The sequence below is a fragment of the Taudactylus pleione genome, unplaced genomic scaffold, assembly GCF_031769625.1.
Source record: "Taudactylus pleione unplaced genomic scaffold, aTauple2 ptg000479l, whole genome shotgun sequence".
Lineage (NCBI taxonomy): Eukaryota > Metazoa > Chordata > Amphibia > Anura > Myobatrachidae > Taudactylus > Taudactylus pleione.
In genome coordinates this window covers 2,998,551-3,020,413 of record NW_028284881.1, presented here as the reverse complement: position 1 = coordinate 3,020,413, position 21,863 = coordinate 2,998,551, and the positions used below count along the sequence as shown (strand labels likewise).

The window sequence follows — 21,863 nt, the reverse complement described above, 5'->3', positions numbered from 1 at the left end:
GAGTTATGCAAAGCCATGGCCTTCGCCACTAGGTGACGCCCCCTTGTTTGGCACACACCGAAGGCAGTCCATCTTCCCACCTCCCATATGTTGGGAGGTATGCAGTAGTATCCATTGGTTCTGGTTCTGTATTTTTTGCAGCTGATCACAGATGAAGACCTTCTATATGGTAGCAGTGCCCTATTGCCTTCACCTATGGGATTAAAAATGTTTCCTATATAAATTATTTGCTTGGGAGATGCAACAAATGCTAGACCAGCACTTCTTTCAATAATATTACACATCATCCATGCTAACACATCTGTAGGTTTTACAGACAATTTAAGCTTTGCAAAATGATGGTTTGCATTCACTGCAATCAATTTATATTTTTCCTTTTAGGAACAAAGGAAATCTTATTGAGATTGCCAAGAACACAACTTGCATGGTACAGTACATTTATAGAAATCTCATACAAAATATGCTTTCTTTTCATTTTTACACATTTTACAGTAAATAGTTGCACGGTCTGCAAATACGCTCTTTGCCATCACAGTGGCACTTCTTTAGGTTTCCTGTGCATTGGCGTGCAAGTGGTCCCTATTAAGTCCAGTGCTTTTTCTTTTTCTTCCAAAAGTTAAAGTTACAAGTTTATTCAGTATTTATAGTAGTTTCCATACTCTTGGTATTCAGATGCTTATTTTATTCATTTCTGAAATGATTTTGCTGATTTCTTCCTGTTTCTAGAACTATGTAGTGGTTGCCAAATTTTTTTGAACCTCGGCACCCTAGAGTATCAGCATTGTTTTCACAGCACCCCTAAACCAAAAGTTTGTTATTGAGAAATTCAGAAAAAATGTAGTAAAGTAGTAAATTGTGCTTACCTGTCATCCTAAAGGTGGGTACACACTGCACAGATATATCTGCAGATCGAGTGATCTGCAGATATATCTGTAGATGATGGTCGTTCATATACACTGAACGACCATCATCTTCCAAGCAGCCGCGGGTCCCTCTGGCCAGGGATCATACTGCAACTCCCTCCCCATGGCTGCATATGTACGGGCGATCGGTTGATTGCCCATACACACTTGCCTATGGACAGATATATCTGTCCATCGGCTGTGCAGCATAGCCAACGCAATATGTCTGTGAACGACGTCGTTCACAGACATACTGCTGGTACACATTGGCCGACGGGCACCCAATATATTGGCCAATCAATTGATCGGCCAATATATCGCCCAGTGTGTACCCAGCTTTAGGTTGTTAGATGGTGGTGGACAGGTTTGCGCTTCTGTTTGTCCACATATTTACATTACATTGGCCATAAATAATTTGATTTGGTGCTGGACCACCAACCTGAGGCACCCCTGCAAAAGTCCTGAGGCACCGCACAGTTTGGATACCACTGCCCTAAAGACTTATAAAAAGTAGCACTACATACAGAAAATGTATTATGAATAGACTTCTGTTATATGATACCCACATTTGTGTGTGTCATTTACACTGTTTCATTGTGTTCTTATACAGTAATTCGTTGTAGAAAAACAAAATAGACCATCACAACTCATACAAACCTGAGATTCTCTGCCATTTACAGAAAAATCAACCTCTTCTACATTATATAAACAGGCTTTAATCAGTTTTAATGCCACTTCGATTATAACATAGCACTGTCCAATTGTTTCAGCCTCTTGCAGCAGTCATAGTGACGGACACTACTCCCCCTTCCCGGCGCTGACACAGAAACACCACGCTACCTGCCCCGCAATGACCCCTCTACGCTTCCGTCCCGAGTATACTTTATGCCAGATACTGGGTGACGTAATATCCGGCTGCCACCAGTAAGATGGCGTCGGTCAGTAGAAGAGTCTTCTGGAGTGTTTCTTATCTTCTCAGGTACAGGGAGCTGATCGGTATCACATTATAAGGTTTTTAATGGTGTATATATTAATCCGTAAGTTATTATATTGTGTTACTCCTAAGTGAGGGGAGAGATGTGGTACTTGTAGTCACACCAGAAGCGTGGGTCAGGGACTCTAGCTGCTCCTGTAATAGTTACCATTGCTAGTTCCTAACTGCTGGTTGTAATAAAATGTTGTAAACACACTTGTCAGCATAACTAATGCCCCTTTATGTGTTACATCTCAGACCTTTTTATTCATGCTGTTTAATGTACCACATTTTCATATTAAACATACAAATGAGTGAATGGTAGAGTTACTGTACATCAGCATCTGGAAACATTAGAGCATGACTTGTATGACTTTTATTGCCAAAATATTGTTCTTTCATCTGTATTTTGAATATGTTCCTGTTTTAGGCAAACCTTCCCAGTCATTCATACAAGGAACTTTTCCGGTCTTTTTAAAAGTTCCTGGCGTCAGGTGCTCTCAGTTGGAATTGGGACAAGTCTGTGTGCTGTTCCTGTTGGTCAGGTAACTTGAGAATTAATTTTCTGTGTTCAAAATTAAAAAGTGATCCAATATTGTCTTGCAGGGAAGTTCGTGTCTTATGTTTAGTTCCTTTTTAATTATATTTAAAAGTTTTGTGTTGGTTTGTTAGTATATAGAGGCAGCTAATTGGTGTGAGGAGTCACATTTTATTGTACTTACTAGCAGAAGAATGTGAAACGTTCGGACATACTGCATACAGGGGCGTATCTATAATGGGTGTGCGGGGAACACGAGCCACTGGATCCAGAGGGCCCCGCACCGCACACCCTGCACACATAATATTACTTACCTCTCCGGAGTCCCAAGTCGGCGCGGGCGTCCGGCGCTGTAAAACAACTGGAAATTTGCCGTGGCGACCATTTTCACGTCGTTTGCGCATGTGCAGTACAGGGAAAATGGCCGCTGCTGCCATTTTCCCGGTTACCTGTACATACACTATAGACTCAGGGCACACTCTAGTGCCCAGAGTCTAAAACTCCGGCGCTGGCCACGCGCAGTGCGCTGCCGGGGCGGAGAGGAGGGGGCCCGTGTCGGAGACTGCACACGGGCCCCCTCCTCTCTAGAAACGCCCCTGACTGCATAACATGTTTAACTGCTTATAAACCAGACTAGTAATGTGCAATTGTCTTTACATACTTAATAAGAACAGCTAACTGTGGTTTAGTGTCCACAATAACACAAGTTCTACTGTACGGGTACTCAGAATTGTATTATATACACATGACAGACACATTGAATAACCTTACTTTGGCAAAAATGTTCTCCTGCAGCCTATTTATTTTTCTCAGTTGTGTCCATGGATCATATGCATCTAAGTAGCTTATCGGGTATAGTTACTAAAGTGTATGTTTATAGAAGTGGAGGTATTGCCTATCGCAACCAATCAGATTTAACTATTATATTCTAGAAGGTGCTGGATAAATAACTAGAATCTAATTGCTTCCTATAGGCAATACCTCCACTTCAATAAACCCACACTTTAGTAAATATACCCCTATGCGCTTTGCTTGTCTGCCCTGACTATGGGAATATACTGTCATGTCGCTGTACAGGGAGCGCTGTGAATAGGTATCTGTGATAATGGGGTGAAAAGAAGAAAAAAAATTGGTGTTGCCCATAGCAACCAATCGGATTATGTCACTTGTGTTAAAAAATTTGGGGTCCTTCTCCACAGTTTCTGGGTCCCATCACAATTTATGCCGCACTACCTGTAGCACGTAAAAACTCACTATAGCGCATATTTTGCACTGAGAATGACATAGGGAGAAGGGAACATGGAGGGGAGAGTACACAGGAGAGCAAAAGGGGTACAGACATGGAGAGAGGGTATGAGGGGGCACAGCAGAAAGTGTACAGACATGGCAAGCGGGGAACAGGGGGCACAGAGGTGTGTGGGCAGAGTACACTGGAGAGCAGAAGAGGTACAGACATGGGGAAAGGAGAACAGGGGTGGGAGGGCAGAGTAGGATTTAATAAGGGTCATAATATATGTATAAAACAGTACAGACCAATGGGTTTATCTATGAGAAACATCAAACAAGTCACTCCTAGTTGTTTTATTACCGTAAGTAAAGTGTGTGCGGCACACCACAGTTATACCCCGAAACCTGCATCACTCTGTGAATAATAGGGCTCTCAGTGTCTCTAAGGCCTGGCGCTGTGCTCCTTAGGCTGGACCCTTCAGCTGAACTCTCCTCTCCTTGTGCTGTGGTGAGCCTCTGGTCACGGTGGTGAACAGCAGATGGCGCACTGTCACAGCTTTCTGCAGGGTGCTTAATGAAATGGGTATGAGAGGAGCTGCATCATTCAGTTGATGGAAACAGATCTTTGTCCGTCTCACAGGTGAAGCCTCCTGGTGGCAGATCGATTGTGAGGGGGATGGAGGTAGACACCAGCCCGGCTGCAGTCTCATCACTGTCCTCGCTGCTGTGCTCTGAATTATTTTAATCAGCAGGAAGAGCGGGGCGCTCGTGGCCCTCGATACTTTGTACTCCCAGCTCAGCCTCGCACAGGCAGTCAGGCATTCTAGGAGGTAGGACACCTGCAGCAGTGCGGAAGTCAGGTTGAACGCACAGCCGGCGGCTATTAGATGAGATACCGCCAGCAGTGATTGGATGATGAATGCTGCCGGTGGTGATTTGACAAGACGCCGACGGCGGTGATTGGCTGCTGTGTGTGCACGCCACAGCAGCCAGTCAGCGCCGGCAGCATCTCCCCAACCAATCACCGCCGGTGGTGATTGGCTGTTCTATGGTGCGCACACAGCATGTCCTGGGGGTCTGGTCACTTTTAAAAAAGCGCTATAGTGTGTATTTTGCAATCACTGTTTGGTGTCTGTAATTATATATTTTTTTTTAGTTTTTTTTTTAATATTTTCTCGATTATATTTGCTTAACTCTCTTGAGTACCAGATAAGTAATTTATACTAAAACTATCTTCTGCTTTTCTTCACATATTTACTGTACTTGAAGAGGTCAGATCCAGTCCTGTCAAATGAGTCTCTAATAAGAAGAGCTGCTTCTTTGGTAACCGATAGCACACACACTTTCCTGTCACAGACTACATATGCACTTATTGAATCACTTACAGAATATACGAAGGTAAGTAACATACAGTGGGAATTTATACAATATAGGGCCAAATGTAATAGGGTGAGAGTTTAGAAAAGTGAGAGTTTGTGACACTTTTTAAACTTTGCTAATGTAATAGAGTCCAAAAACAAAGTAACAGAGCGAACTTGCATGTTTTTTTAGATTTAAAAAACACTCACGATTTAAAATCTCATTCAGATGTTTTCCCATTTTGAAGATAAAACTCAACCAATGTGAAAGTTTACTGCTAAACTCTCCCATTTTCTAAACTCTCACCCTATTACATTTGGCCCATAGTGTTCATTCTAGCACCCTGCACCTGTCACAATCCGTGTAGCTTCTCTTTCCTGTCTGGGGTGTCGCTCTCTGCTCTGGCGCTCTAGCACACTGAGCTGAAGCAACAAACCTCTGACATACAGGCCAGAGTGTGCTAGAAGCACTAGAGCGCAGAGCGACACCCCAGGCAGGAAAGAGGAACTGCACGGGTTGTGACAGGTGCAAGGTGCTAGAATGAACACTAATATATAAAGGTACTGCAGCCAGATGGTGTGTCTCTGACACAGTCACATTTTGTGGCTGCACCAATATCTAGATAAGGGGACTTACTCCTGATACTAAAGCTGGGTACAGACTGCAATGATCTGCTGATCCAATGTATCAATATATTGTGTCCGCTTGCAAACTGCACGATCCGTTGTACGATGGTGTAATATATCGTTAATGTAATCTAACTGCGTTGTACGTCGCATTGATCCCATCTGATGTGCTTGCAGCTCACCATACGATGAATTGTGTGTACACGATACACGATGGCCCTGCAGAGTGTTGCAGGTAATAGGATTGCACGACAAATCGGTGTGTATCCAGCTTAATTGTTTAAAATGTAATGTGTAGGTAAGATAGACAGGACATGTCCAAAGATGGACAAGTCTTAGGACCTGGGTTACTGCTGTCTGAACTGGCCTATGTCTACTATTGGCAGGAGGTTGAGTAATATAGAGGAGCTTTTCTGCACAACTGCCTCATATTCCACAAGGAACCTGTTACACCAAAAGTGTCTTTGTCCACCAGTAGTCATCGGAGAAAATAAAAATATGTATCTCCTACCCCTAAGTACATTTAAATACAGAAATGTTTTTATTCTAAAATGTTTGTTGTTTGTATTTTAATACAGGATTCTGGCTGTGTAGATATTGCTGCTTCTGTCCCTAAAAGCATTAGTCAATATTTTTACATTGGCCTCATACATATAAATATACAGTATATGTAGAATATACAGATGTCTGCTACACATTGCATGTTACAGGAATGAGATTTGGTAAATACCATGAGTAATGGGATATGCTGTAACTTAATTTCTCTAAATAGTCAGATGATCAGAGATGCTGCTGGTTTATAAATTCTCTTAATTGATTCAGTCAGAATGGCTGAAAGTCTGTTTCTGGCTTTGGAAAATCTATGAAACCTTAAGCTGTGTTGTTTTGAAAATAAATAACACATTATAGTTATTTGCTGAAATGACCTTTGGCAAATGTTGTATAGTGCTACAGGGGGAAAATATTCCTTAAATCTATGCAACATGTTGGACCAGGGGTTTTCAAATGCAGTCCACAAGTACCCCCAACAGGTCATGTTTTCAGGATTTGTCTGTGATAATTACTGATCCAGCAAAATAGATTAACTTTTGCATGATTGAAGCATTCCAGAAAACGTGACACAGGGGGGATAATAGTTTGTAACCTGTGCATTAGACAATATGCTTTGTTTACATTTCCAAGAAATATATTTATTCATTTTTGTAGTCACATACTTGGCATTTATGACACATTATCAGGCCACTAACTTGTGCCTCTTCCACGCAGGCTGTGTACATGCTTGTCTCACTTCAGCAGAAATACACATCACTCCTGGCTCAAATGAACTCAAGTGAGGAGAGCGCCATCTGGCAGGTGATCATTGGAGCACGTGTGCAGGTACTTGTGGAGTTCCTGGAAGTTGCCAGATTGTGTTTGGCATCTACCTGTTTTCTGAACTGCAACACCTAAGCGGTAGTTTGACAGTATCTGGAATATAAGAAAGGGGGTGTTTCTCTGGGCCCACTTCAATGTAGTAGTTGTTGCAGTGGCATCACTCGGATTTGTGTCACCCAATACGCCTCCTTACCCTTACACCCCTATCTGTGCACTCCTTGCGCATTCGGAAGGGGGCATGGCCTCATGCCCGCTAAGCTTTCAGTTGTACAATGTTTTGGTAGCGTGACTGCGCGTCTCGTCCCCATTCTCACTACACTGGAGGCTTGCGCCCAGCGCCTCCAGATAGTGTGGATGAAGTGCGAATGCGGGCATTATCAATCACCGCTGCTTTGTGACACAATTCAAGGGGGCGCCGCCAAAATAGCAGAGCAACTTTGCTATTTTGGTGTCACCCCCTTGGATGGTGTCACACGCACCCCCCTAGTGATGCCACTGAGTTGTTGTAGTCAGGTACTCTTTAGTTGTACTGCATTATGGAATCAAAAACCGAAGAAGAAAAGCACATCACAGTGTGTCAAAGGACGAAGCCTCAGCGAAATGCACACCGCCATTAGCTGTGCTTGTCAGCTTAACCCATTATTGTGTGAATGACCTGAGCACAGAAGGTGAGCTTAGCCTGCGAGTTTAGCTAGGCTAGGGAATGTTTGTTTGTGAATTACAAGAGCTGTTTTTTGTTTATGGATTATTGCTGATAGTCCTAGATAATGTTACAGTAAGTGCAGCCGCATGTTTGCCGCCACTGACATGCGCAGACTCACTGGGCCCACAGCCACGTAATGGTTATTGCAGGACTGACAGCCTGGCGGGTGTTGCGGCAACTACAGCTGCATATTGAACTGGACATATAGCAGTGTAAAGTCTGTTACAGCACTGCAGCCAGGTTAGTGTAACGGCAACTACAGCCGCATGTATGTGGTAGGGCAGCACTAATCCTCTGTGTAAGAGCCATTACACTGCTACAAGTGCAGTAAGGCTGACACTTGTAGCAGTGTAATAGCTGTTACAGCAGTTTACCAGGTCAGGGAGGAATAGAGCTGCCCTCCTACATACTGTGAAATCACATTGTCAATAGTGATTTACTTGTATGATAATATGTATATTGAATAGTGTACATATACAGGGTCTGTTTTGAAGTTACTAATAAAGAGCAATTATCATTAATCAGTGATGACAGCCTGACTCAATATAACGGCATTGGCAGCATTATACTTATCTGCCACTACCAAGACGCTGTCACGACTGTGATAACGTGATACTAACTTGATGATACATTTATTCTGAGCAAACGCGGAGGAACGGAATTTAAGTTTTACCTATTGTGGGAATATATCTTAGACACAATTTATCACTGAAGTAAGCGCATACTTCATTCCATTTTAGATCTAACAACTGTATAGCCTGTGATAATGGGGCTCTACATTAATCCTGCTGCTAAATAACATCAATAATTAATACAGGAGAATTCATTTGCAATATCTCCTGCCATTTGCTTTAATTAGGAGGCAATAAACCCTGTTCAATTAAAACAAAATAGCCATATCTATATAATAAGTGAGATAGTGGGGGCAATTCAAGTGTTCTACCGGCGGCTTTTTTTTTTTTTTTTTTAAGATGCCTGACAGAGCAATTCAATTGTTGCTCTGTCAGGGCGCGATAGCTGCCGGCATTTCTGCGCGCACTCAGGAGTGCGCGAGCAGAAATGTCAAACACCCTGGTTAGGGCGCGCTAACCGCACATAGCGCACTCTAACCAGAAATTAAGACTGGTTTAGCAGTTTTAGATGGCTAAACCTCGTCTTTTTGACGGCGAGAGGGCAATAATTCATGAGCGCCCAGAACAATTGAATAGCAAACTGGGTGCCGGTGTTTTTTGGTCCTAGCTTCACCAGATTTGGCATGGTGGTGTAGTTTGACCAGGATTAGGTTTTTGCCTAGGTTTGAACTTCATCAGGACCACACACTGTCACACAATCCCTAAAAATGGGGACACTCTTCTCACATTACACAGGTTCCAGGGCTGGCTCAGGTGGAAATTGGCAGTTTGCCAAAAACCTGTGTGAAAGCTACAAAAGTATTCATTCAACCTCACAGGCTGAGCAACTGTCAAACTTTGACTCATGCAAGTTAATATTAAATCCAGAGTTCTACCCCTTTCAAATCGCTATTGGCGGGTAGCACCCAGGATTTGTACACGTGTCGATCCCGGGTGCGACCCATCTGAGACCCCTTTTAGACTGGCGGCCCGACCCGGCAATAATACACGTCGATGATTTCACGCCACTTTGGGGGCCACATAGCAAGATCCTAAAAGCCCCACCAAGAGGTAAAAAAAAAGCACATACATTTGCCCCCACACAGATCCCATTCAGGTTATGCCACACAGTAGTACTCCTTGTACACATTATGCCACGCAGTTTTAGTGCCCCTTATACATTATGCCACACAGTAATGCCCCTTACACCTTAAGTTCTGTCAGCCATAGTACTTTTACCTATGCTTTTTCTCACTGAGCCCTTAGAGTACAAGTGTTGTCAGGGTGTGTATTAAACCTCACAGTTCATTCTATCTGTGTGGTGGCTCACATACAGTGTGCACACTATCCTCTACATTATGTTAGGTAGTGATGATCATGTGCAAAACTCTGATCCTGACCTGCTGTCATGCAAGAAATGTGCTGCAGGGTTAGGTGAGGTAGACATAGTACGTGAGGGTTTATGTGTGAGATGTTATACTTCTCCAGGCCCCTCTACTGTCTCAGCCACCTCACAGGAGCCCCCTGCCATTGCCATTGCGGGACGTTTGGCAGTACCCCCTGTGTTTCCCCAGCTGGGGTTTCCACAGCAGGAGGTTGTACCCTCTCAGAGACTGCTTCAGCAGGTTGCACTCATACAGGTTGTTTCTGATCCTCCATTGGTGAATACACTCTCTCTACTACGGTGCGGGACCTGACTGATATGCTGCAGGGGGATGCACCCCTTAGACCGGCTAAAAAACATTGCCGTCATCCCAGTCTACACAATATGATGACGATGATGTCTGATGACTGGGAGGTTCCAGATATGTCTGACTCCAAGCCCTCTACACGAGAGGTGGAGCCTAAGTTTAAAATTTGTATTCCGGGTCTGATACTGGCTGTCCGTTTGGCCTTGGTCATAGAGGAGGATGACCCTCCAGCTGCCAAGTCCAAACATGCCCTATTCAAGGAGATAAATATTACGGCTGCCATATTTCCTTTATCTGATCAGCTGGTAGACCACCTGGAGGTGGCACGGAAATCACCTGCAAAGCGTTACCAGCCTCAGACGCCTGGCTTAAGCGTATCCCTTTGCTGAGGACTTTTTTACCAAATGGGAAACTACCCCAGTAGTGGATTCTCATGTGATGCGTTTAGTTAAAAGTGAGACTCTACCTATACCATCCATGTTTTCCTTAAAGGATACTACGGATAGGAAGGTGGAGTTTGTTTGAAGTCCATATATTCTCTTTTAGGGGCAGCTTCCAGGCCGGCCTTGACTATCTGCTGGGTAGCCAGGACTATGGAGTTCTGGGCGGACTCTCTTGAGGGAGTCCTTTTCTTTGGAAGCTACCAGTGAGCAAGTGACTCTAGTGAGCAACCTCTGAGATTCAGCTACATATATTAACAAGGCTGCTTTGGATGTCAGCCTCTTAACCTCCAGGATTTCGGATGTGGCAATTTCCGCTCGCTGCTCCCTGTGGCTACGCTCTTGGAGAGCGGATACAGGCTCTAAGAAAGGTTTCGAGTGTTTGTCTTATAATGGTCAAGTCTTGTTTGGTCCTGACTTGGATAAGATTGTGGATACGTTGGCAGCGGCTAAGTCTGTGTGTCTGCCTTCTGCTCCTCCTCCCTCTGGGTCCCGGACCTCGTCCTTTCGGCCCATGGTAAGCCTAAAAGTCAGTGCTTTCCTAGGCGTCAGCCCCCAAAAAGACTGCCAAGCCCAAGAAGCAAGCTTGGAGTGTGAGACGTCCGGCAGACAAGTCCTCGGCCTGACGGGACGGGCCTACCCTTGGGGGATCCCAGGGTGGGAGGCCGACTTCTTCAGTTCACACAGTACTGGTGTCAGACTACCAAAGACACCTGGGTAAAAGAAGTGGTCTCTCACGGGTACACCCTCTCCTTCGCAGAAGACCTCCCCATCAGTTTTTCTGCACAGCCAATCAGTCAGACAAGGACAAAGCCTTACAAATACAGAAGGCAGTACAATCCTTGCTTCAAGCAGGGATCATCGTACCGGTCCCGTTACCCCTGAGGGGAACAGGTTATTATTCCAATCTCTTTCTGGTTAAGAAACCAAACTGATCCTATCGGCCTATCCTCAATCTCAAGTCCCTGAACAAATTCCTTGGGGTACCTCATTTCAGGATGGAAACCCTACGCTCAGTTATACTGGCTATGGAACCTGGGGATTTTATGGTGTGTCTGGATATTCAGGATGCATACCTGCATATTCCAATTGCTTCGTCTCACCAGCGTTTCCTCAGGTTTGGTGTACTGCAACAACATTTCCATTTTCAAGCTCTACCGTTTGGCCTCTCTACTGCACCTCGGGTGTTTACCAAAATTATGGCGGTAATGGCAGCCCATCTGCGGCTGCAGGGGGTCCGCCTGTTACCTGGACGACCTTTTACTGTTGGCAGGGTCTCCAGAGGTGCTTCACCACCATCTACAGCTCACGATTTCGGTGCTTCAGGCTCATGGGTGGTTGATCAATTGGATGAAGTCCTACTTGACTCCATCCCAGAGGATGCTACATCTGGGAGCTCTGTTGGATTCACAACAAAAAAGGATTTTTCTGACAGCAGAAAAGATCTCCACTTTGCAGACGTGAGTACGCAGATGCCTTCACAGTTGCCGAGTGTCCATCCTCTCAGCAATGCAGTTACTGGGATCCATGGTATCGACTTTCGACATGGTGGAATATGCCCAGTTTCATTCCCGGCCTCTGCAGAAATGTATCCTCTCCAGGTGGGATGGATTACCCCATCGGATAAAGGCACAAATGATGGTGCTCTCTCCGGAGGTGCGTCTGTCTCTTGCTTGGTGGCTGCAGACAGGTCGCTTCACCAAGGGGCGCCCCTTTTATATTCCGGACTGGGTCCTCCTCCTGATGACGGACGCCAGTCTCCGGGGTTTGGGCGCAGTGACTGGTCCACACTCCTCTCAGGGACAGTGGACAGCAGAGGAGTCTGACCTGCCAATCAACATATTGGAACTTCGGGCCCTGCAACAAGCCAGACTCATACTTCACGGAAAGTCAGTACAAGTTCAGTCAGACAACGCCACAACTGTGGCTTACATCAATGACAGAGGTGTCATGCATTCTGACATGGGCGGAAGGTCATCTCCTAGCCATATCGACAGTGTTCATAGCAGGAGTTCTCAATTGGGAAACAGACTTCCTCATCCTTCACGACCTGCATCCTGGGCAATGGTCTCTTCACCAAGAGGTGTTTCAGCTCCTAGTGAACAAGTGGGGGCTTCCAGATGTGGACCTCATGGCCTCTCAACACAAGCACAAACTACCAGTGTACGGGTCCAGAACAAGAACGCCATGGCTTTTCTGGTAGACGCGCTATCATTCAAGTGGACCTTCTGGTTTGCGTACCAGTTTCCTCCAGTCTCCCTTCTTCCTCGATTAACTCGGAAGTTCAAACAAGGAGGCACTGTCCTGCTGGTGGCTCCAGCGTGGCCCAGACATCACTGGTACTCAGATCTTCAGAGTCTCTCTGTTGCTGTTGCCTCAGGGTCCTTGCCTTTACCCGGACCTGGGTCGTCAGTCTTTGACGGCGTGGCTTTTGAGACATCCCTCCTAAGGTCAAAGGGTTTTTCAGGCTCTGTGGTTAACACCATGCTCACAGCACGTAAACCAGCCTCTGCCAGGATTTACCACAGGGTGTGGCATACCTACTTTCAATGGTGTCATCCCAAAGGTTACGATCCCCAGATGTTTCGGATATCCAGAGTTTTGGCTTTCTTCCAAGCGGGTTTGGATCTTGGTCTCCTCCTTGCCTCACTGAAGGTGCATGTTTCTACTCTGTCAGTGTGGTTCCAGCAAAGGATTGCTCCTCTTCCTGATATCTGCACTTTCCTACAGGTGTCCTTCACATTCAGCCTCCCTTTGTCCCTCCTCTGGCGCCTTGGGATTTGGCTGTTGTCCTTAGGGTCCTCCATTTGAACCCCTGGACTCGGTGGATCTGAAATGGCTTACCGCAGAAAGTGTTTGTTTTTCTTCTGGCTATAGCTTCCGCCAGAAGGATGTCAGACTTGGGGGCTCTCTCTTGTCGTTCCCCATTTTGTTTTTCACCAGGACTCGCTTCGGTGCTTCGGACTCGCCCTGGGGTTCTTCCTAAGGTGGTTTCTAGTTTCCACATTAATGAGGAAATGATTGTACCGGCCTTTAATTCTCCATACCTCTCGGCAGGTGAGGCCTCATTGGATGTGGTACGTGCCCTCTGGATTTATGTGGATCATACCAGTTCCCTTCGGAAGTCAGACTCCTTGTTCGTTCTCTATGGATTCCACAAGAAGGGATGGCCAGCCAATAAGCAGACTTTGCCTAGGTGGATTTGCATAACAATCTGAGGCTTACACTTCTGAGGGCCTTCCAGTTCCACCCTCTGTTACTGCTCATTCTACTCGGTCTGTGGGTCTTTCGTGGGCAGCTCGCTGTGGCACATCGGCTGTTCAGCTTTGTAAGGCAGCCACGTGGTCTGCTGTCCAGACCTTTCTGGGGTATTATGCATTTGATACCTTTGCCTCTCAGGATGCTTCCTTTGGGGGGCGGATTCTCCTCTCAGCACATGTGTCCCCGCCCTTGAAGGGACTGCTTTGGGACATCCCCAAGGTCTCCCTGTGGAGCCAATGGACCCTGAAGTAGAAAATGAGAGAGATGGTAAGAACTTACCTTTTGTTATCTCTCTTTCTACGAAGTCCATAGGGTCCACAGGGTACCCACCCTGACGCACCTAAGCTTCAGCTGGGCTTCGCCTTGGTCACCGGTTTTCCGTCTCCTATGTGAGAATGTGATTATTGAGTGTTCCAGACTTTCTTCTCTCTTTTATCCTTCTCCGGCCTTTGGCTTGCTACGAAACTGAGGTGCCTCTTGCCCAGGGGCAGGGTTTAGTGGGAGACCCAGTGCATACTGGGAGAAAAATTTAACTGCGTGGTGCCCGGATGACTTTGCCATCACCTATGACCCCAAGGTCTCCCTGTGAACCCTATGGACTTCGTAGAAAGAGAGATAACAAAGGTAAGCTCTCACCATATCTCTCATTTTTGTTTTGTCTTATCTATTTTATTTTCCCTTATTTCCTTTGAATGTTACAAAACACTATATGGTATTTTTTAATTATGGTTCTCTGTCTCACAGTACTCCATTACTGTGCTCTCTTAACTTTCCTGTTAGGTAATGGCTCCGCTTGAAATATTTTTAGAATTGTATGCATCTTTCTCTCTTACTTGTTTGTGCTTGTGCTCAGGTTTTCCCCTAATTTTCCCAGTTATTCGCTCTACACTGTTATATGTATTTTTGTTTTCTTGTATTTGTTCCTTAATGAAAAATCTGCAAAAAAAATACTTAATTGAAAAAAAAAATATATATAAAAAAGTTGTTTTACTCATAAATTCACGCGACTACTGTGCACTCTACTAAATTACTCCTTTTGTTTGTTTAATGGCACCTAGTATCATTATCATTAATTTTAGGAATGATAAAATTGAGAAAGGGGCAAAGATGCTCCCTACCAATACTATCTGCTAATGGCACATGGTGTTTATGCTTAAAAATAAGTTTGTCAAATAAGGACACAATCATTGAATTAAATACAAATTTATTTAATAATATATTTATCACTATTTCAGTGAAAATTATATATCTGACTACAGAAAACTATACACGGAGATGTTCGGGGCCCTGGGAAACTCTCCCTTTCCCTGGCTATGACTTGGACACTCTCCCACTGTTCTGCTGGTGCAAACCAACTTTCCATAGTATCTGGAATAGCACAGATTCTATACTCCTATAGCATTGCACATAAATTTTTATGCTAAATCTGCAAAACTGTATTTTGTGGTGTTCTGTTCTTTTCATTCATTGAATAAAACACCTGCTTGAAATGAATAAATAATATTTTGTTCATTTTTTTATTGTATTTTTGTATTTTACGGTAACAAAAAAATAAATGTTAGTGGATGCCAGTCCTCGCATTGGGTGGCTCACAGTAATCGGGTGATTGCAGAATACTTCTACAAATTACTTTGACTGGAGTGGCAAAACTATCTTGTTCTCGCGATGTTGTACTACAAACAGGTTTTACTTTACATTGACTTTAGATGAAGAAGCTGCAGGAACAATATCTAAAGTATGAGGCTTGCTGGATGCGTGCTGTGAGTCTCTCAGAGATGGCGGCAGAAGCAGCTTATCAGGCTGGTAAGTACTCACTACAGAACCTTCAATTCTAAGAGTAGTTTAGCAATAAAGGGCACATACTGTATAGCTGACACTATGATTATACTCTTCATTGTACATGTGCAGACATATGGGGTTGATGGAGAATATGGAGACATAAGACCAAAGTAGAAAGTAAAAAAAAATACTTGAACATATTTTTAATGCAAAGAAAAGCTGGGGTATATATAAAACTTGGAATTGTTACACAGAGTTCCCTCTGCTGTCCATTAGAGTTCATGCTCTGTTCGTCCACACTCCAACTTGGCTTTCCTTATGTCCTCTAAAAATATTCTCACACCGCTGAGCGACACTGCAGGAACTTACACTCTCTTGCTGACTTCATCCATTCAATTTCATACTATCCCCCTACAACTCTGCCATGTCTCTCTCCGAACAATCTTTTTTTGAAGTTTCTCATTTCCTCCCAGTCCTCTAGTCCCTGATGCTTCTTTGCAACCATCAAAACACTGACCCTCGCTCTTCCCTCCCTCAGTGCCCTTTGACTGTCAACTATGTCACATCCAAAATTGATGCTATTCATCATATCATCTACTCCCATCAGTCCCCTACTGTCCGATTTTCTCATAACTTCAGCTGCCTTTTCCCACTGTCCTTCTCATCTGCCACTGGGGATGAAGCCCATGTCCTTCTCTAACCCTGTTTGAGAAACTTACCTATAGCTGCCTCACCACTTTCCTATACTTTCACTCCCTCCTTGACTCACCTCCAGTCTGGTTTCCGCTCCCTCACACCATAGAAATGGCCCTCGCTAAGGTCACTAGCAATCTTATTAATAAATCCAGGGGTCAAATCTCTCTGCTCGTCCCCTTGGACCTATCTACAGGCTTTGATACTATGGACCATCCCCTCTTCCTTCAGACACACTATTCCTTAGATCTCTGCAACTCTGTCCTCTGCTGGTTGTCCTACCTTACTGCTACTTCTCAGTCCCCTCCTCTGACTCCTCTGTTCTTGATCCCTTCTCTTCTCTCTTTAGATCTCTTCTCTTGGAGATCCCATCAAATCATATGTCCTCCAGTACCAACTATATGCAAATGACCTCCAAATTTACCTCATCTCTCTGTCTTTCTGCTATTGCCTTCTGGGTGTCCCAAAGATTTCTCTGTCTGGACACATTGGGCCAAATGTAATAGGGTGTCAGTTTTGGTAAATTGCGAGTTTTGTGCTAAACTAGCAATTTTTCACAACTCTCCAATGTAATAGGGTGTCAGTTCAATAGAAACTAAAAATCTCCATTCTCAAACTCGCATTCAGATGTTTTCACATTGAAAACAATTAACTCGCCCAATGTAATAGGGTGTCTGTGTTAGACTTGCAAAAAAAAAGATAACCAAAAGTCCCCAAATAATAGACCTGCTTCAGGCTAGCGAGTATATCCTGAGCAGGTCAGTTTAACACAGAAACATGCACATATCCATGAGCTACGTGCATGTTTCTGTGTGTACTTATGTAACAGGTTTAAATTATAAAAAAATATGACGTGCACCCCCTCCCCAAAAGCATAACCAGCCCCAGGCTTTATAAAGCCTGTCCTGGTTCTACAATACAGAGGCCAAATTGGGGGGGGGGGCGTACATACCGCCCATTATTGGGTAGGGCGATTAATATCGTCAGTATGTACCTAGAAAATCTGAAAGGACAGCTCTCTCTGTAAGAGCTGTCCTTTGCGATAGAGGGACTTCTGGGTTTATGACCCAGAAGTCCCTTTGGCGTCCTTCTACGCATGTGCTTAAGGCCGTGCACAACGCAGGGAAGGATCCGATTGGATCTCTCTCTGGGGTTGTCCCGAATAGTAGCCCATAGGCTTCTATTGGGCAACGCCATCTAAGATGGCGTTGCCCACCGGGATGTGCTTAGGGTGGATTGGGTTCATGTTGGGCAAACATGGTGGCCACACCATTCGTTTGAACTTTCCAGAATGCTCATTGAACTAATTCTGGACAACTTGGGACCGATGACACGGTGCATTATTCTGCTGGAATATTTAATCTTTGTGGGGTTACATGAGGTTCAAGAAGGGCTGCAAATGGTCATCAAGCAATGCAACATAGCAGTTTACTGGTCAATGACTTGTTCAGGCGGACCAGCAGACCCAACCCATGCCACTTGAACAAACCCTGGGCACATCATTATGGAGCCACCACCAGCCTGCACGGTGTGAATTGGGGTCCGTGGCCTCATGGGGTCTGCGCCACACCCGAACACTGCCATCAGCCTGAAACAACTGGAACCATGACTCATTGGAACAGGCCACATGTTGCCAGTCCTATAGGGTCCAATTAGTGAGGTCATAAGCCCAGCTAAGGTGATTTGTCTGGCATCATAGTGTTAACAGGGGTACTCTGGTAGGTCTTCTGCTCCCATATCCTGTGAAAGCTACACTGACCTGCTGGTTATGTGCCTGGTACCTGCATTGAATGTGGATGTGATTTGAGCCAGTGTCGCTTGTCTGTTACCAAGGACAATTCTGGCACCACCTACAATTACCTTTCACATACTGCCATAATGACGTTTGGCATTTCAGTGAAGAATACATCTACAGTATATAGAATATTTCTGTATTCCACACAAGTAGCTGATCTTTGGGATAAATTTATTGGGTTGAACTGCATGGAAGTAACTATAGATAAAATATATATGTGTCAATGTTATGTCTTTCCTAAGTAATAAAATAAAAATGTGAATATTGGTTTGATCATAACAGTAACAAAAGGCACATAGTGTAACTTTACCTGCATGTCAATTATTATTTTATTTTTTTTACAAATAAAATCTATTCATTTTAATCTGTAGGTGCAGATCAAGCCTCTGTAACAGTACGCAATCACATCCAGCTGGTGCAAACACAAGTACAGGAGACACGGGAGCTTGCGCTTAAGGCAGAGGCCCTGCTGGCTGCCTCTCAGAGTGAGGAGATCAGGAAAACAATTACGGAGGACAAGGACCATCCCCCTGGGGGAGGCAGTCCCATAATCAGTCTTTCCGAAGATGAGGTTCCTGAAGCATATCTGCGTGAAGATTGAAACATTTTGCGCAATTGCTCTTTTGGCACAGGCTCTCGCACTAATGGATCACCCATGTACTAATGAATGAGACAGAGCAAACTTCTCACCTTTTATATTGTGCTGCAGCAAAGGAGAACTGGGACTACACATTGTGGCCCAGGATTGTTTGTGTTTTATTGGATATGGGGAGGTCCATTCTTCAAACACCTCGGCCTAACACACTGCTGAAAAATCTGAACTGAAATGCACTTAATTGTCTAGGTTTCTAGACATTTCTTTTTTTATTACCTTATTCTTCAAAAGTGCTGATGTTGCATTAATTGTGTATTCGTGTGGTACATTAGACCCTGTTTCTCTGTCTCAAGGCTTGGCAGTAGTATAATTTACCTGGATGCCAACCACTGGAAATATCTTTGCCAATTTTATTAAACTTAACACAAGCTGTTAATGTTCTAACATCACACTTCACATCTTTCTGCCTTTGTACATTCTCAGGGATGTGATGCTCTTACTTTTCTGCATAGTATCTGAGCCTTAACAAACTAAGGGCCTGATTCAGAGCCGCTCGTAAGCGGCCGCTCGTTCCGAGCGATGTTTGCCCAACTGCGCATGCGTACGGATCGTAATACGCATGCACGAACCAGTCAGTGCAGCCGAAAATCGTTTGTTCGCTAAATAGCGAATGTCTGCTATTTTGAGTGACAGGAGGAGGCATATGTGGGTGGTAGGGGAAGGTGCTTGAAAACGGGGAGTGGAGATCAGAACGCAGGCGTGCTTAAAGGTCAAAACGGGCGTTTTATGGGTGTGCATAATTAATACAGCAGCGTCATTGACCACGTCACTGGGTTATTTTATAGTCAGAACTGCTCGCAAGATTGTGGTAGGAAAAACCACCCACAAGAATAGCGAGCAGTTCATACGCTGGTCGATGTACTTGAGTAATCTAATAAATAGCAGACATGACGTAGGATGCGAACGGCAAGGGGGCGTAGTTATCCAAAAAACGACCGCAAGATTTGTTCGCTCGTTCAGACATGGAGGCGTGAACAGACCGCAAAGAGCGAACGGTTCATTTGAATAGCCACCCCCTTTTCCTGAACGACTGTCTGCAAATAGCGTCCGGCTCTGAATTGGGCCCTAAGAGCAAACCATTATTGTGCACTCCAAGGCAGAGCACCAGTTATACAGATTGTGAATATTTCAAAGCTCTGTCTATATCTATACTTTTAGTAGAGCAAGTAATGTGATCTACAAAGAGAGCCTAATGTACAAACTGCTTTTTCCCTCTGTAGAGTGATAGAAATACAGGTAACACAGTGCAATAACAACTAAAACTATGGATACATATGCTAGCTGTAGTGTCCATACTACACTCACTAATTAACCATTTTATATGTGCCAATTGTAGCCAGAGAAAGAATTATTTCTTGGATTGCCCTGGTGTGCATGAAGCAGACTGGAGTGCCCGTTTCACCTATTGGTAGATAGGAAAACAAAACTTCCTAAACATGACTTTTTTCCCCTTAGGCAGTGCCAGATTAAGGTCCACATAGGCCTGGAGCTGATATTTATGAAAGGCCAATTGTGTGCTGCCATAAGGGGTGTGACCAGTGCAGTGGGAGTAACTAGTGGTGTGGGCTGTACAGGGGGCATGGCCTGAGCTGTAGGGTGTGGCTAACTGGGTGCAATTAAAATATAAACACCAAAGCAAACATGCAACAACAAAAAGTACTCACAATAAACAAGGCCAAGATTTGTTATGTCTCACCTGCACTTACATCACCAGCTGCAGCAAGTTGTGAAAGTTCTGTTGGTGCTTGTCTAAATCCTGGCCTGTCTGGAAGACAGAGGTAATAAACACCCGCGGTTAAACACTTAACTGGCTAATATTTTGTCCAAAAATGTCCCCAAAATTGTAGATTTTTATAATCAAATCATGTAAATGTCTCACTGCCCTTGTCACACTTCTCTTCCCACTGCCTTCTTTAGCTCAGCTCCCCCTGCAGCTAACTGCCCACTCACACCTCACTGCATCTCACTACCCTGTCACAACTCACTTAGTCCCCTTTACTCTTCACTGCTCCCCCTGCAGCTCACTACTGCCCCATTATGTCTCACGGCCCCCCATCACATCTCACTGCCTGCTATAGCTCACACTGCAACTCACTTCCCCATCACAACTCACTGCTCTCCCCAATCCGCAGCTCACTTCCCCAAAACACCTCATTGCTTCCCGTCGTAGTTCACTGCCACCCTCACTTCCCCCCCGCAGCTCACTGCTGCTCCTTGCCCGATCACAGCTCACACTACTCCCCTTAGCCTCAGAGCCATTAATTCTATAATTTCTCTCGACATCTCCCCACCCCACACACACTTGCTTAACCTGTTTTTACCCCATCATTCAGACACAGAGGCTCACCAGCCAGTCCCCCCACGGCACTGAGCTTAACCCCACCCCTGACTCTGATTGGTCCGCAAGCCACCATGACCGCCTGCAGCGGTGGCCATTGAGGGGTGCACCACTAGTGCAGGTTGGACTTTTAGGATGTGGGCATGCTGGTATTTATAATTATTTATTTTATTAACCGGTAATGTGAGATCCATCCTGGTGAGCATTATCATTAGCAAGAGAGCTTGTACTAAGGTAGAGCAATCAGAACACTCAAATAGCAGCAGGGCAACAGCAACCAAATGTTATGTGCTTTTCCTTTACGGTCTTCACTCCTTAAATAGACACTTGAGGGGAGAGGGCCCTGCTCATAAAATGTTACAATCTAAAGGGGAGGGGCAGACAATGGGGAAGGAGATTAGGATGGGTAGTGGGTTAGGATGAGAGCTGAATGGCTTTGATGAAGAGGTGAGTTTTGAGAGCCTTTTTGAAGCTTTGTAGAATCTGATAAGGAGTGGGAGAGAATTCCAAAGGTAGGGAACAGCACGGGCAAAATCCTGGAGGTGGGGGAAAGTAATCAGTTTGCAAGAAAGGCGGCATGCATTTGTGGAGCAAAGTGGGCTGGTGGGAGTGTGAAGGGAGATGAGGTCAGAGATGTTAATTGGAGAGGTTTGGGCGAGGTCTTTGTGAGTGACTGTGAGAAGCTTGAACTGGGTTCTGAGGGGGAAGGGGAGCTAGTGTAGGGCTTGCAGGAGGGGGAAGGCAGATGTAGTACATTTGGAGAGAAAGATAAGCCAGGCAGCAGCATTGAGGACTGATTGGAGTGGAGAGAGGTGGGAGTGAGGGAGGTTACAATAGTCCAATCTCAAGATGACAAGGGTCTTAGTTGCCTCCAGGGTGAGAAAGAATTTTATCCTTT

The 21,863-nt window shown here is 44.8% G+C and overlaps 1 protein-coding gene across 1 annotated transcript; it reads left to right on the top strand.

The window, feature by feature from the left end:
* Positions 1 to 1,775: 1,775 nt before the first annotated feature.
* On the top strand, positions 1,776 to 21,640 carry DIABLO (diablo IAP-binding mitochondrial protein). Its single transcript, XM_088449164.1, has 6 exons — positions 1,776 to 1,881; positions 2,306 to 2,420; positions 4,910 to 5,038; positions 6,892 to 7,002; positions 15,412 to 15,508; positions 18,344 to 21,640. Exons 1-6 carry the CDS (start codon positions 1,832 to 1,834, stop codon positions 18,571 to 18,573), a joined length of 732 nt encoding a protein of 243 aa, XP_088305290.1. The 5' UTR covers positions 1,776 to 1,831; the 3' UTR covers positions 18,574 to 21,640.
* Positions 21,641 to 21,863: the final 223 nt, after the last annotated feature.